The sequence below is a fragment of the Nelusetta ayraudi genome, unplaced genomic scaffold (assembly GCF_046127955.1).
Source record: "Nelusetta ayraudi isolate G7.1 ecotype Tasmania unplaced genomic scaffold, CSIRO-AGI_Nayr_v1 ptg000031l, whole genome shotgun sequence".
In the NCBI taxonomy this organism is placed as follows: Eukaryota; Metazoa; Chordata; class Actinopteri; order Tetraodontiformes; family Monacanthidae; genus Nelusetta; species Nelusetta ayraudi.
Genome location: NW_027466081.1, coordinates 2,178,521 through 2,194,210, shown reverse-complemented (window position 1 = coordinate 2,194,210; position 15,690 = coordinate 2,178,521). Strand labels below are relative to the sequence as shown.

Genomic DNA, 15,690 nt, shown 5'->3' with positions numbered 1-15,690 from the left:
TAATCGCATAGTACGTCCTGAGTTAACTCACGATTAATCGCACGGCCAATCTTCGCGGCACTTCTGCGTTAAAAGGAGTTTGAGTTAACGCGTTATTCACTTTGACAGCCCTAGTTTACACAGAACTGTGCACACTTGGAAGTCTCTCAGTCGCTTTTAATTAGACATTGGTAATGGTTTCATTAAACTCTATAAATGTCATATACCTGTTGAGCACATCTTGACGGATTGTCGCGCACTCATAAGGACCGCAGGGCATTCGAGATCATCATTTCACATTGTTCTGGATTGAGCTCTGGAAAACCTCACTGACTGGCATGTTGGTTTTATGTTGCAAATGATAAAATGCAGCGGTGTAGGCCAGCAAAATCAAGAGAAGAAAGTTTAAACATAAACTGAAAAATAGACATAGTTCTTAGGATGGCCACTTGAGGCTTACTCCCAAAATAGTGTCCATCCATCCATCCACGTGCACGGGATCAAGTGTTTGATCCCAAATTTGCAAAATGATTGATTTAACAATGTGACCTCACAATCGTCTATAGTCTCCGTCCTATTGGAAAGTGCCCTTTGTGACGTCACAAATGACACTGGTACCTTTCCCGGATTTAGCAGGGGTGCTGCAAACAGCGGGCTAAATACTACTGGAGTCTGGGACAGAACACAGCCAGTGGCCCCGAAAAGTATGGCTCCTCTAAATGAAACTATTTCTCAGCGTGACAAAGCAGCGCAGTGAGCAAAGCAAAGGCCACGGCACCGGGACGAGAGAGGACGCGCAGGTGCCGAGAAAGAAGAGCGGGAGTAATGCGGTGCGAGAGTGTTATTTTTTTTTCCATCTGTCAAGGGAGCCGTTCAGCCACAGGTGAGCCATGGAGCCGAGCCCGCAGCCCATTAACCCCCGACTAAGCATTGTGCGGCAGGGCTTTGAGGAGCCGTGGCTTAATTTGACGGACAGAGGTAAAGTGTGAGACCCCTAATCCCCCCGCTCACGCCGGTAAGAAAAGGAGCGCGACAAAAGGAGAGACAGAAACCACGACGACTTCTCCCCGGCGCCCGTCTGTCAAACAGAGACAGGCCATTAGCAGGATTTTTGCCTCGTCACTTTTTGTCTGGTTCTCTTTTGGGGATGAGTGGAAAACTCTCCAATGTGTGGAACCCGTGCCGTCCTTGAACAGTGTGTGGTGTTTGCACTTCCACTCACGAACCTCCTCCTGGTGTTTCTCCTTTCAGGTCCTGGAGCCCCGACGGTGATTCTGCACAGCTTTAACACTTCCAGTAAGTACTCGGTGTTGCTCTGCCATGTTGAGGGCGTCTGCATGAGGTTTGTCCCCGCTTTAATGCAACGTTTCAGTGTCAAGAATAACTAAAACGTTACGCTATCTATCTCTTTCGGAGAAATAAACAGAAGGCAAAATCTGAAACTGCGATGTGCATGATTGTAAATCGTTAGCCTAATAGCATTGTTGCCTAAGTCGTATTTGAACCTTTTCGGAAAACAAGCACATTGGTAAAGTTAGGCAGATATCACGATTTGGCCAAAAAAAAATCACATAGGCAATTACGCTATTAGGCTCACGAAATCTAAAATACCCACATAATTGGGTATATTTTAGGGATCGGGGTCTAATACTGGGGTCACAGACATTCCAACTCCCATCATGTGGTTTACACATACGCTCACACGCACACGCTCCCGCACTCACTACCCTGAAGTAAATATTAAGAGGCATTTATGCATTGAATAATTCAAGTCTCTGAATTGATTGAGTAATTAATTGTTCCATTTAAAAAATATACCTGCATAATATTGCCCGATAATGTCCCTAAGTAATCTTCTTAAGTTGTAATTTAGACCATTTCAGCGCAGCATGCTAAAATGCTAAAATAGCATGTTGTGCCATCTTTAGCGATGACATTTTTCCACTTGCATATATTTATCATTGTCTTCATGTTGGTGTGTTAATGTGTTAACAAGAAGCAGGAGAGCAAAACGGACATCATTGCCATTATTTTTTCGCCCGAAGTGTACTACGCTTTTTTTTGCATTTCTTTTTTCTTTTTTGCATTTACCATTTTACCATTTACCATTTTGCTATAGCTTTAAAATAAACCCGAATGTCTCCGCTCAGGCCAAAAAAAAGAATTAAAAAATAAAATAAAAACTTGACCTTAGTCCAGATTCTAAAGTCAGCAGCTTTAGACAGACGCCTTCAAAAATGAAACTCGTTCCCCAGTTCCCCTCTTTCCCCCGGCCCACCGGTGTAAACACAGTCTTCGTACCTGCTTATTATGCTTGTGTCATCACGCACCTGTCTTTCCCCAGTTCCCCTCTCCTTGAAAGAAGAAGAGGCAGAGAGAGAGAGCGAAAAAAAAAAAAAAACTATGCAAAGATTAACAGCAGCGCTGCAGCAAAAGCAAGCAGTTTGCCCGGGCTTGTTTGGACAGGCCCTCCATCCACAGCTGGGAGCTCCTCTTCGCCGCCACCTTCATAATGAGACATCTATTGATTTTGGGTTTTCCATTAGAAATGCTGGATGAATTCCATTTCATTTAGCCGCTGCTCAGATGGCTTGAATGGGAAAACGGCCAAAGCCAGAGACTCACGTAGGTGAAAGAAAAAAGGGAGGGGGAAAAAAAATTAGCTGTGTTGCTAGTCTTTCAGCAAAACAAGCAGCTGTAATGTCTATTACAGACCGTTGCTGTTTATTCAGGCTCTATGGTGCCGCATGAAGTTTGTCTTTTGTTTTTTTACATCATTTTCTGAAATCAAAGTCACAGGTGTCTTGTCGCCCCGTTGCACATGACAAAACCAGATCAAACTTTTTGTCTTCCTGCGAGCGAGCCATTTCACGAATGCCTTCTGCCCGCCATTCCGAGGCTGAAACAGCATCCCGCCGGTTGACTGAGAGGAGACGGGATTTAGCACACGCCAGCTGTTGAATATTTCATAAAAAAAAATAATAAAAAAAAAACGCGCCGTAATTTCTCCTTTATTTGCGCAGGTAAACCCCCGCGAAGGCGACACCATCCCGCAATGTATTCAGCTTTTCAAACCCTCCAAATTGTCAGCAGAATCAAACAGTGTCAGGCACACTGGGCGAGCCGCCGCTCCCGTCTCCGCTCATTATGTCGCCGGCTCTAAGCGCCCACCCCCCAACCCCCCGCGTTATTACAGTCCATTTGTATGCAGCGACACTTCGATTATTGGCAGCAATTTTTCTTTCTCTCTCTTTTTTTCGGGCCTCTTCCCTCGACTGAACAAATCTCCTCCCCCTGTCCTGGCAGATTACTACATCCTTGAGAACAATTCTCTGCTCAAGGCAGCCTTGAAGTACAAAAGGATCCAGCTGACTGACTTCAGGAACGTTCCGATGGAACATTTCGGTGAGAGGGATGGATTTCTGCTCTTTTAAACTGAGTCGCAAATGAATGAATGAATGCAAAAAAATTTTTTTCTTTCCGAAATGTGAAAAAATGCCTTTTCCGCTCTTGCAGATTTACCGTTAAAGATCTCCTACCCACCAGACTTCTCTGATTCCCGTCACTACGGATTGCTGCTGCTGGTGTACGTGCCTCCAAATCCATCCTTGAGACCATTTCAGCTAAAAAAAATTTCATTTATTTTGTTTTTACACACATTTGCAAGCAAGACATGCTGGTACTGAGATGATTGTCATCATGATGGATTACAGTGACTTGCCAAGATCTGACTCATATATTCTAACGATCAGATTTTGCTTGTTGATGTGAAATTTCATCGAGCAGGATTAAGGCAATAGTTATCAAGCCAATAGAACGTTTAGCCCCTGTGGTCACGCGTGGTATTGCAGGTGAACCAAATATCCCCTAGATATCCAGGTTTGTAGAACAATAGAATCAATTATCAGTACAGTACAGGCACTGAGAGCGAATCAGCAGCAGGTGTGAGTTTACATGATTGTTTGTCTTTGTGTGTTGTGTTGAACGAGCGACTCGTCTTGTCCGCCTTCACTTTAAGAAAATGAACGGAAAAGGGTTGAACGGACTATTTCAAAGACGCATTCAAAACAGACACAAAACAAACTTGGTTTTGCAACAGCTCCCTAACTTCTTTTTTCTGGTCTCTGTCCTTTGCGCAGTGACAGCGCCCCCGGTGGCCAGGCGGTGAGCGACCAGTTCTCCCTCAGCTGGGACTCGGTGCTGGTTAGCTCCGAGAGCATCATCGTGGCCCGTCTGGACGGCCGAGGCAGCGGCTTCCAGGGCCAGAGGATCCTCCACGAGGTCCACCAGAGACTGGGAACCGTCGACGTGCAGGACCAGATCGCGGCAGTAGAGTTCGTACCTGTATTATTCACTTTGTCCGCCCGAGCTTTTGTGCTTACATCATGCAGGCAGAAAAATATCAGCTGTATTTATTCATTTATTTGTTGCAATTGTGAAAAATGGTTTCTATGGGAAAATGACTGGTTGTAGTGTTGTTAAAAATATCAATACATCAATATATTTTTCAATACTGAAAAGTAAAAATGATACGATATGACTTCTCCGTAGTATCGATATATCAGTACTACACTGAGGCGACGTGCAGCGCCGCCAACACACGCACAAACCCGTCAAGCTTCCGCAGTTGCTAGTTTCGGAAATCGTATCGAAAATCAATACTTTTCCAAATATCGTATCGAAGTCTGAAATCCACTATAATGATAACGCTACCAGGTTTTTGTGCTGACTCTAGTGTCGAGGATTCTGAAAGGACAAAACTATTTCCCCGTTTGTCAAACTTCAAATTTCAAACGTATTGATTTTCATTCCAGGGGAACAAATACAGGCTCAAACAGAAAGTGAGAAATGTAATTTCCCTGCTTTTGTGTGCTTGTGCAAAGAGGTAATTCAATCAATGTCAGTTTGAAGAAAAGATTATAACAAACTTACCATCACATGGTCTCAGTAAAGCAGATGTCAGTATACAGACAATACCGAAAATCGGAAATAGGCGCAGTGTCACAACATGTATCGGTTTATTCAGCGCTAGCCCCTTTTTTCCGTCAAAATTCAGGCATAGGCAATGAAATAAAATTGAAAAAGTTTTGAATTTTGCATCTTCGGCAGCAGTTTTTCTTAGAAACTTGGAGCAATTTATTGACTATCTATGTGTTCAAGAGAAATCACACTCGCAGCAATTTTCTTTGCCATCTCCTTCCATTAAACCTGTTGGCACCGCGACAGATCAATCGTATTATGTTTTCTCTGCTCTGACGGGCCTCATCCAGCATCAGGAAAAACGTTCCTCCAATTTGGTTATTACCTTTCTCAGGCGATTTTCAGCCAGAGGCCCTGATATTTCAATTGCCATTTTGGGTATGAAAACGCTTTTCGCGCAAATACGGTCTGATTGAAAAGGTTCGTAAATCGCCCGAGTGGGTGCCGAATGCTAAGAGGAAATGGTGGATGAAGGGAGGGCATTTTGCGGCCGTGACCTCCAATGGGGATGCGATGAATCTTGTAATCACCGGAGAGCTTCGCTTTAAGGTAATTCAAACCTCATTTCCGACGCTGCGATGGTAGCACGGCAACTGGGACTCGGGTAAGAAAAAAAGAAAAAAAAAGTTTTTTTTAGGGGGATTTAGAAAAGTGCCTCCGGGCTGCCGTTCCATGGTTTCACCATAGTGGAAATTGGGAACGTTTACCCTGTAATTTCACCCGAATCGCAACATTTTACAAGTCTTGTGCTCATCCAATCTGAATTGTTCTGTGTTCGTCGTATTAGCCAATCAGTCAGGCTTTTTTTTTTTTTTTTTTTTTTTTATAACTACTCCGTCTCATTTGTCCTACAACTGCATGAAGCCATATTGGAAAAAAGATAGAAAAAAAAAAAAAAAAAACCACCTCACAGTATTACATTTGTAGCAAATTTAATCTTTTTTTTTTTTTTTTTTTTAACGCCATCACTGCACTTTGCGAACAGTCAATGCCTGATGTGCCCGTTGCTAGTACTGCACTGCGTATCCCTATGCACCGGGAATGTGAAGTAATTAGTCCAGGCGCACGCCATAAACAGCCCCGACAGAGGAGAAGGAGGGGGGGAGGGGCGGATCAGCTGGCTGCTTATAAACAAGAGCTGCTGCGAAAGGAGATTAGTATGTAAGCTTCAGTAGCGGCAGTTTCATCTGAAATTGATCTTTATGTTTTGTTCCCTTTTTAAAGGAAGAAAAAAAAAAAACGTCATAGTGACATTCTCTTGTATTTCTATGTAAATCAAACAAACAAACAAACAAAACAACTAGGGATGCACCAATACCACTTTTCTACAGAACGGGTAGAGTACGAGTACTTGCATTTCACCGATACCAAGTACTTAATAAGGTACATTACGCATCATAGGATTACTTTTTTTTCCCCCGCAGACGTGCCGTTATTCGAACAACATTCCTCAGCATGTTTTTGGAGAACATGGATGGCTGTCACAAGTTTCGCCATATAAGTACAAACACAAATTTAACAAAAAATTGTTGTATGCATGCATGTACAACTGATATCGGTGTTGCGGTATCAGTGCATATTTTACGAGTCGAGTTCTCAACCCCGGGGATCAGTAGCGATACCATAAACATGCATCCCTACCTACATCCCCTTAAAATCCATTTTTGGAATGATAGTTGCGATAAACCATGTAATGCGTTGTGATAAAATCCTTTCTCATTAAAATTTGACAAACGAGGAGTTTAAATTACTGATCTGTATATAATTTCCTAGCCAAGGCACTTTCTTATGAAGGCATGTTTGAAATACAGAGAAGTCGTTGAGTGATTGATTTGGCTGATTGCGGTTGGCTTACAGTTTAGTGAAGTGTCATCCCAACACCAACTGGAACCCTGTATAGCTCAACTGACTGTGAAACACAAACTAACAAATCTGATTACTCTGAAAAAAATATGGACAAAATATTTCCTGATTTATTTTCTAGTTTTTGGTTTCGTTCCGTTTTTTGTTTTTTTTATAACCCTCATGTTTCTATTCGATTTGCAAAGGGCTCTTTACCATGTAAATATATTGAATGTATTGGAAAATCATTCCATCTGGATCAGTGTTCTTGGAATGCAGAAACGTGTACAGGACCTCAGAAGACTGGGACCATCAAGCACCTGATCACCGTCTGGAATCAAAACCCCCTCTGTAGCCTAAAATACTGTCAGGATCTGTGCCGTCTGATATTTAACACCCTGCCCATTCAGTCGGCATCCACCTCGTCCGCAGCTGGAGCTCATAGCCGATCCCTTCCCTCTTTGTTTTCCAGATACCTGATGAAATTTCCATATATTGATCGGACGCGGATAGCTGTGTTTGGAAAGGTGAGTTCACGCTGTCCTCTGTAATTGCATGCAAAATTAATTCAGCCTGTTTGCTGGTCTGATGCATATTGCATACCGCCGCTGTTCAGCTCCATTTCAGGTGTATAAATCAGCGTCGGCTCTTCGGAAACATGAAGTGCTTGTTGACTGCTTTAATTTATTATAAGTACGTTCTGCCTGCTGCTTGCTCGCGTTTGCGACTCCGTTTGTGATTCGCGAGAGCGTTTAACGGCTGATTGTCTCTTCTTTTTCAGGGTTACGGGGCGTATTTAGCGCTAATGATGCTCAAGTCCACTGACAGCATCTTCAAATGTGCCTGTACGATGTCACCGGTGACGGACTGGAAACTCTACGGTGAGTAGTCCCGAGATGAAAAAAAACTAACAATTATTGGCACTTGCTTTTTTACACTGCGCTCATTATGCTGTTTTTTTTTTTTTTTTTTTTTTTTTCGTTAATGTACGGAATTAACCTGATCGATATGGTTGCTGCGATTACCATTATTATTGTTTTGTTTTTTTTTTCTTGTAGTGCACATGAAAATGTTAAAAAGAAAGGAGGACAGAAAAGAGAGGTCCTGAGTTTGATGAACAGATTTTTGCATAAACATAATGTTTGTTTTTATTTTGATGAAAATTTGTGTCAAGATTGTAAATTGTATCTCTGACAATTAAAATAAAAGAAAACAAAAACAAAAAAAGAAAAAACAAACAGTTACAGAACTGACATTGGTCACGTGTCAAATTGGCAAATCTGATTGGACGCTTCACCTTCAGCTAACCATCATACCACAAAAATAATTTCACTGTTCTGAAACAGTGAACACTGAGATAAGAGTCCATCATAGATCAGACTTGGGTCTCTTTGTAGAATACCAGCATATTGTCATGATTTCGTGAAATTCCACAAAGTATTGGCTGCAGGAATAGGAGGTCACAAATCCTATCGGTGTGAGATATCATCATGTTGTGAGAACAAAAAAAACACAAACACAAACCAAACCAAAGAGAGTAGTTTTCCTTCAGCGCGTTCCAAATCTTTTAACCTTTGACCTCGTAGCCCAGCACACGAGATCCTGACCCGTCACGGTGGAGCTTCTGATTCACCTCCACCAGGTCCCCCCCCAACCCCCCACCCCCCTCGCGTCACCTCGGCTCTGCGCGACAGGAGGAGCTCGGCTTTAGCGCGGAGCCGAGGCGCCCGCCCGCTGCCGGCGGCCCTGTTAAGAATTTATCACTTCTCATTTGCACAGCGTCGGCGTTCTCCGAGAGATACCTGGGCATGCCATTACGGGATGACAGCAGATATCAGGTGCGTGTTTACCGCCTCCCCTCACTTTGTTTGCCGCCGATCTCGGCAAAGCCTCTCCGACACACCAACCGTTAAGCCTCTCCGGATGCCGCTATCAAAGTCGGAGGCAGCGGCGCTCTGCCTTCTTTTTTTTTTTTTTTTTTCCTCTCTCCTTGCGTCTTCTCCCGCTCTGTAGGATTTGGTCTCTCATCCCTCTTTGGTAGCGGCGTGCATTCGGCGTGTCAGATCACATGCGGGGAGATTTTTTTATTCACCCCCCCCCTCTTCCTTTTGTTAGCTGCAGCTGCGTGAAAACGGCCTCCTGCGCAGACAAGAGCTTGAGCTCTCGGAAGCGTTTGATCCTGATGTTGCTTTTACTTCTCTTCAGCTTTGTGTCTCCTGTATGAAATTTGAGATTTTCTCACTCACAACATTTTGGGGGTTGTGTTGCGCTTCTTGAAATAAACGTCCCACTTGGGGGCAGTTTGCAAAGATCTCAGATCAACCAAAGATACTCCTGCGCACTATGTTGCTTTTAAACACCTCTCTATTACATTCCAGCCATTTTTTTTTTTTTTTTTATGAAATGGAGTTCAGATGCTCAAGGAGCAAGAAGTCATTTTTTTTTTTATCATTTTCAGACACACGGTACTAAAGAAATTGGTACGTGAAGCTCTAGCAGTATTATTTCCTCTGGGGTTAGACTGTCACATCATGCAACCTCTCTGCCTTTCAAACTAAAATACACAAGTGGTTTAGTTTTATTTTCGCTGACTTTGGATCAATACAACTGAAAAAATATTCTAACGCATGGGTGTCAAACTCTGGCCCACGGCCCAAATGTGGCCAGCAGTTTCATTATATTTGGCCCACGAGGCAATACCAAATGACCACTAGTGCTGGCCCGCCACTATTACACAGCACATGTGCTGCTACTACAAATGTTCAGACGTTCAGGATATTATTATTATTATTATTATTATTATTATTATTATTATTATTATTATTATTACTTAATTAGTTTATTCTTGCTGTTTTATTATTATAAGTATTATTAGCCCATGGGCAATGGTTACTGTTGAAATTTAAATGAGAAGGCTGCAAATAAAAAAGAGGCATAAAATTTTGATTTACATTTTAATTATTTTGATAAGTTGTTTTTTTTTTTTTTTAATTCTATTTTGTATGAGTGCAATATGAAGTTTAAGTTTGTTGTATAGGTTTAGACTTTGCTTGTTCCATATTCAGGTTGAAGCAAAACTTGTTTGGGTCCAAATAAGAAGCTTGGCTGTCATATCTGGAGGAAGATTTTTTTTTTGTTTGTTTTCAATATTGGTCCGTGACTGTGCAAGTTTGACATTTTGGCCCCACTGAGTGTTTGAGTTTGACACTCCTGGTCTAATGCCACGGTAGCAGGATCCTGTGTCAGGCACATGACCCTCACTGATTGTTGTCCCATTGGAAACACAACATGGGAGAAAGTTCTGTTCACCAAAGGCGACCCTCCATATTTAAGATTGTATCCAGCTTAATTTTAGCTAATGTTACCAAGTTCATAATGGGCAGAGGGATAGAGGCGAGTTTACAGACTGCACTTTCTTGTGGTGAAAAATCACTTATTGCCCTCTCCTTTTTTTTTTTGCATTCATTTGAATTTTTGCCCATGTCTGTAATTTGGGTATGAACTGCTATTTGCTGCAGTTCCCTTGACATCCCTGCCTGCACTCTAACCCTCCAAACCTCCTCTGCAGTTTTCGAGTGTGCTGCAGAACGTCCAGGCGCTGAGGGAGCAGACGCTGATGCTGGTGCACGCCACGGCAGACGGTAAGAGGGAAATGAATTGTGACAGAATGCAAATACTGTATCTGCAGCGGATCACAGTGCAAGCTTAGGGGGGGGGGGGGGGGGGGGGGGGGAATCGAGTTTTCGTTTTTAATCAAACAATAAGAAAAAAAAAAGAATCGGGTAATTAAATAAATCCCGGGTTTCCTGGAGGAGGGTGTGTGTTTGTGAGGCGCGCACTCCGACTCCGCTGAGGTGTTTTCATCCTGCCGCGATCTGATTGTCTGTTCTTTTCCCTTCCCCGGGTGGAGACTTAGGCAGAGTCTTTGCTGACATGTTTTGTTTCTCTATTCCCAGCCAACATCCACTTCCAGCATACTGCTGAGCTCGTCAAGAACCTGGTGAAAGTTGGAGCCAACTACTCGATGCAGGTGCGTATCGCAGGGATTGGCCGCTCGTGCGTGCCGCGGGAATCCACGCTGCGTCAAAATGCGTGGAGGCGAACCTCTGTAAGATTTGATAAGCACGTTGATGTTAATCAAATCCGAGCAATCTCTTTTGGATGACAGCAAAACTCTGCTATTTTCGCTTTCTGGGTCGATTTTGTATCGGAATGTGATCCATTCCGATACCCAATCGTCCACACGGCCCAGATAAGATCCTCGCTGGACTTTATTTGACCGAATAATTAGGAATCTCTGGCCCAGAGCGTCCGCACCAAAATAAAGTGCGGCCGTGCACGTCCTTAACCGAAGCCCAATCCCATTTTAGACACCTGCATTATTCAGAATCCATCTTATCGAGAGTGTTTGTCCAGCAGCTGAGGTCAGCTGACCCCGCATGTTCTTAAACCTCTGTCTTAATGGTGAATTGACTTTCCTTTATCTGGCGGGTGTGTTGGCGGTGCCTCCGAGAGCTTCACACTTCACTGCAGCCTGAGTGACGCCCTGCATATCAGGAGTGATGCGACTTTATCTACAGCATCGCTCTTTTCAGCTCGTCAGACGCTGAATGGCTCAGCTGGTGGGGCTCTCAAGAAATGTATCAGTTGAATGTCAAAACCTCCAGCACAGGGTGATTTTACTTTAGTAATGTATTGGTGGTGATTGGTACATTTATATGTTGTTGTTTTTTTATACTGTTTGATATTAATTTTGCATTACAGTGGTGACACAGGAGGTGACAATGATAGGTCTCCCAGGCAAAAAAAAAAAAAGAAGAAGAAGTACATTTGTGGAACTTCTGGAATTATTTCGGTTTCCATGAGTTACAAAACCATCAACGTGGGAAAGGGTGATAGGCAAAAAAATAATTGCCAAAATAGACAAAAATACTACATGCAAATACACTTAATTGCACATATTTTAATGTTTGAAACTTGTTGTTTAATAAAAACAGAACTTCTCTTTTCTCCTAAAATATGCTAACACATACAGTGGACTTGTTAGCGGTATTGTTGTTCCACTGACTGTGTTTTACGATGGACAAAGTCACCGTGGCATTAATCCGTATGGAAGCCTAGAGATTGGTTTTCACGCTGCCTTGAGTTTCCTGTTGGATTTGAATCAGAGATTCCATATTTGGATGTTTGGGAGCTATCGTAGGTGAGCAGTAAGTGGAGCATGTGTGTGCCAAAACCCGCCTACCCGCTGGCAAGCCCACTACACTCGGCTACTAAACCAAAGTTATGCTAATTGGACTTTTTGTTTTTTGAAAGCATCTTAGATCAACAACAACAGTAAATAAATTAAAGCTGCAAGCAGCGTTTGCGGGACTGAGCCTATGTGGCGGCCACCTGCCAACAACGTCCGCCAACTGCCTACGCCCCCTAACGCCGACTGATTCCCCCCCGACACCTGCCGATACCCCTAATGTTGATGCACATGATGATTTTTGGCACTCAAGCGTTGGCTCCGTCCATCTTTATACGCAGTCAACCGATCAGAGTTTTTGTGACCGAACTGTTTAGGCCCCATTAGTGCTTTGGATCAGTACTACCTGTAGCTCCCACCTCTTAGTCCTTTTGTTGATTTGTCTATTCATAACCTAATTGGAGGAATAAATCGGATTGGACAAAATAATTTTTGCACCGCTACTCCGCCTGGTTCCTAATGACCCGAGCACCAACTGGCAACCTGTTGATCGGGTAATGTTCCTCTCCTCCTTTGTCCTCCCTCTTGCCAGATATACCCAGACGAGGGTCACTTCCTGTCACGGCAGAGTCGCCAGCACCTGTACGCCATGCTGACCAGCTTCTTCAGGGAATGTCTGAAGGAGGAGCTGCTACCGCTGCCCGACGAGGAGGAGGAGGAGGAGGATGAGTAGGCAGACGGGGCTTTCGACGTGTCACAAAAATTTGACAGAGCTTGAAGAACTTGACTGAAATTCCGTCAAGGCCTTTCGCATTTTGGACCAAGTGTTTAGCCGGACTAGGAGACTGGGTTTAGAGAGCTACCTACGCTCCGCCAGGTGTGTGTATGTGAGGGTGAGTGCGTGCGCGTATGTGTGTTTGTGTGTGTGTTTTAAAGGACATGACAGTGACACTTGTCTGGAACTCCAGAGGGGAGCTACCCTTTAGCGTAAAGTCACTTCAGTTTGCGGACTTGCTCCAGTTCTCGGCGAGACACACGGACTCCACCCTCTCTGCCGGCTCTCCGGGGGGGCCCGCGGTCACCCACCCACACGTACCGAGTGCATGGTTCTTTTCTCCCACCCGCCCCCGGTCCCCGTCCTGTCGGCCTCACTCACTCATTCTCGCCATGGTAGTCTTTAGCGGTAGCACTTGGGGAAGACGAGAGCACAGATGTAATACGTTCTTGATGATCTCACCTTCACTTTTGGTCGTTGTGCTGTTCGCTCCGGCCGTACGCGGAAATGTAAAGTCACGCGACATCGCCACCACCCAGTCGATGCCCCTCCCCCGACCCCTCACCCACCCTACCCTCCCGATAAGTGCTACTCCCCTGATGAAGCCCTCTGCCATCCCCCCGCCCTCAACGAAAAGTCTTTGTAGGTCACACTTTACTGTACAGAGGTCTTGGGTAGACATGTGCAATGCCTTATGAGGTTCAACATACTGTAGTCAACCACTTGCTGGCTGTGGTAGTCATCCAGTGCGAGTGTCATGTTAACCGACGTCCACTCAGGTCCTACAGACACGGCGTTCAAGGTCAGTTTGGCATCATGTCGGCCCTCCACGGTCACAGACACCTTATGAATTCTATGTAAAGATAATGGATATCAATTAGCCATCCGATGATTTCCGTCTAAGGCCGCACTGCAAAAGTTTTCCATCTTTATACGCCGGAAAATCTCTTTATTATTTTCTTAAGATCTTTGTTTAATTGATGGTTGAAAATATGTAAGGTGTTTTTTTTTTTTTTCGCTCTCTCTGTCTCAAATTATTTAAGGTGATTTCTAGATAGCCTGTCATTTTAAAGCAACGCTGTTTTTTTTTTCCCTACCTAAAAATTGTTGTTTCAAAATTATTTTTACGATTCATCGTCTTGTATCAGGGTTCCACAGCTGGTCTGATATAAGATTGTGTAGATTTTGCTGAGCTACAACCTACTCTTCTCTTTCTTGCCTCCTCTGACAACATCTTATTAGGTCTCATTGGCGCCCTCTGCCAGCCATTAACAACATGACGCGCTAGCTATATTCTGGACATCGGACAAAGTGTGCTGAGAAAGCCAGGCGTGCCAGGGCAGGCAGCAAAAAGGAATACAGTGTATAGAGTGACAAGTCAACAAAACAAGGGATTGGGACCATCTTATGGTAGACAAATGAAACAGCGTTGCATTAAAAAGGAAAGTAGTCATCTGCATACAGCACTCACGGGGTAAGGTGTACTGAGATGGACATTTTTACAGTGTCAGTAAGGTGTTTTGCATGTCAACAGGGAATGTGTCAAGTGTTGCCACATTTTGTACAGTACAATACAGCAGAGTGTGTATATAAATATATTTTTGAGATGTCAGATCTCATAGATAGTTTAGTCTATGGGGGTGGATTGATTTGACCTGGATGTCTCGTACTTCTCTGTTTCGGTTCCTGTTCTGTTTTTCCTCGCGGCTGTTGATTTTCTTCTTAGGATGGATTTTGTAATGCTTGTTCTTGTTCTCTCTCTTTTATTTTTATTATTATTATTATTTTTTTGGCCGGATCAATGGCAAAGGGTTGAGGTCCAGGGGTTGTTGTGGTTGTCCTCTAGTGATGATTATAAATAATAATAAATTAAAAAAAACGATTAAAAAGCAAGTTGTGATTTTTCTGTTAACTTGAATATTGTAACTCAGTGTTTTTCAAATACACAAATTTTAATTTAAATGTACTTCAATTATAAGAAGAAAAAAAAAACCTGGCCGGTGATTGGATGAATCTTGTAGCAATGTGTTGGGTGCAACTAAGCCGGTTAAAAGAGCTGGTTCATTCAAGCAAACGACGGGAGTGTTCTTCCTTCGTGTCTTCTCCTATCATGTTCATTTTCCATAATTAGAAAGCGAAGACATGTAACCATGTGTGTGTCACATTTTGAGCCACTTACACCTACGCTTCTGGACTTTTACAGTTTTAAAAAACTGTTGATTTTTGTTGATTTCTTTTCGAACATGTGAATATTCCACACTTCTGGTTTGTCGGTGGTCAAAGGTCAGATCATATTAAATGTAGGCCTTAATTGGACAAACACGTGGGGCTTGGTCCCATGTTTCTACGTCCCTCCTAGTGGCCACTAGGGCCACTTAGATGTTTTGGGGTCAATTTTGCCATTTTCTCTTCATTTAATGAAAGTTTCCGCCAGTTCTGACCTGCTTGCCAAATTTGGTAAATTGAGCATGTTCACGGGGTTTGGCAAAACAAGGGGCCGGAACTATCATATGCAATTTTAAAAAAAACAGAAAGAGAACATTACACTTTCAATTAAGGTCTCTGCCCTGGTGATGACTTTCTCAGTTGCAGAGCGGGTCTATCACTGGGGTTCATTCCCTAATAAATAAACGTATAATTAGATCAATAGTGTTTTACTTAATCCCTTAGAATATTAATTCATTTATTTAAAACTTATTTACTTACATGTTTGATTTCTATAAGGCTTTTTATAAACGCATCTCATAGGAAAGAATTGCTTTTAATGGAAAATAGTCCAAAGTTTGTTATCCTAATTATGAAGTCAACCAATTAAAATGCACTTCACTTCCCCCCATGGTAGAAGATTTAAAAGAAAAAAAAAAAAATACTTGCCTTGTTTACCCCAAAGTAAACTTTTGCTAAAAGTGGCAAATTAAAGAAA

At 43.1% G+C, this 15,690-nt stretch overlaps 1 protein-coding gene across 2 annotated transcripts in view; it reads left to right on the top strand.

The window, feature by feature from the left end:
- The window catches only part of LOC142891378 (inactive dipeptidyl peptidase 10-like), a 218,215-nt gene extending 203,583 nt beyond the window's left edge, over window positions 1–14,632 (top strand). For both annotated transcript variants that reach the window (XM_076030859.1, XM_076030858.1), the window contains 10 exons: window positions 1,231–1,275; window positions 3,286–3,384; window positions 3,496–3,565; window positions 4,119–4,313; window positions 7,274–7,328; window positions 7,583–7,682; window positions 8,581–8,639; window positions 10,370–10,442; window positions 10,758–10,831; window positions 12,585–14,632. In XM_076030859.1, the coding sequence (XP_075886974.1) occupies window positions 1,231–1,275; window positions 3,286–3,384; window positions 3,496–3,565; window positions 4,119–4,313; window positions 7,274–7,328; window positions 7,583–7,682; window positions 8,581–8,639; window positions 10,370–10,442; window positions 10,758–10,831; window positions 12,585–12,725 (911 nt within the window). In that variant the 3' untranslated portion in view covers window positions 12,726–14,632. The remainder of the gene's footprint in view (window positions 1–1,230; window positions 1,276–3,285; window positions 3,385–3,495; window positions 3,566–4,118; window positions 4,314–7,273; window positions 7,329–7,582; window positions 7,683–8,580; window positions 8,640–10,369; window positions 10,443–10,757; window positions 10,832–12,584) is intronic.
- The last annotated feature ends 1,058 nt before the right edge of the window (window positions 14,633–15,690 follow it).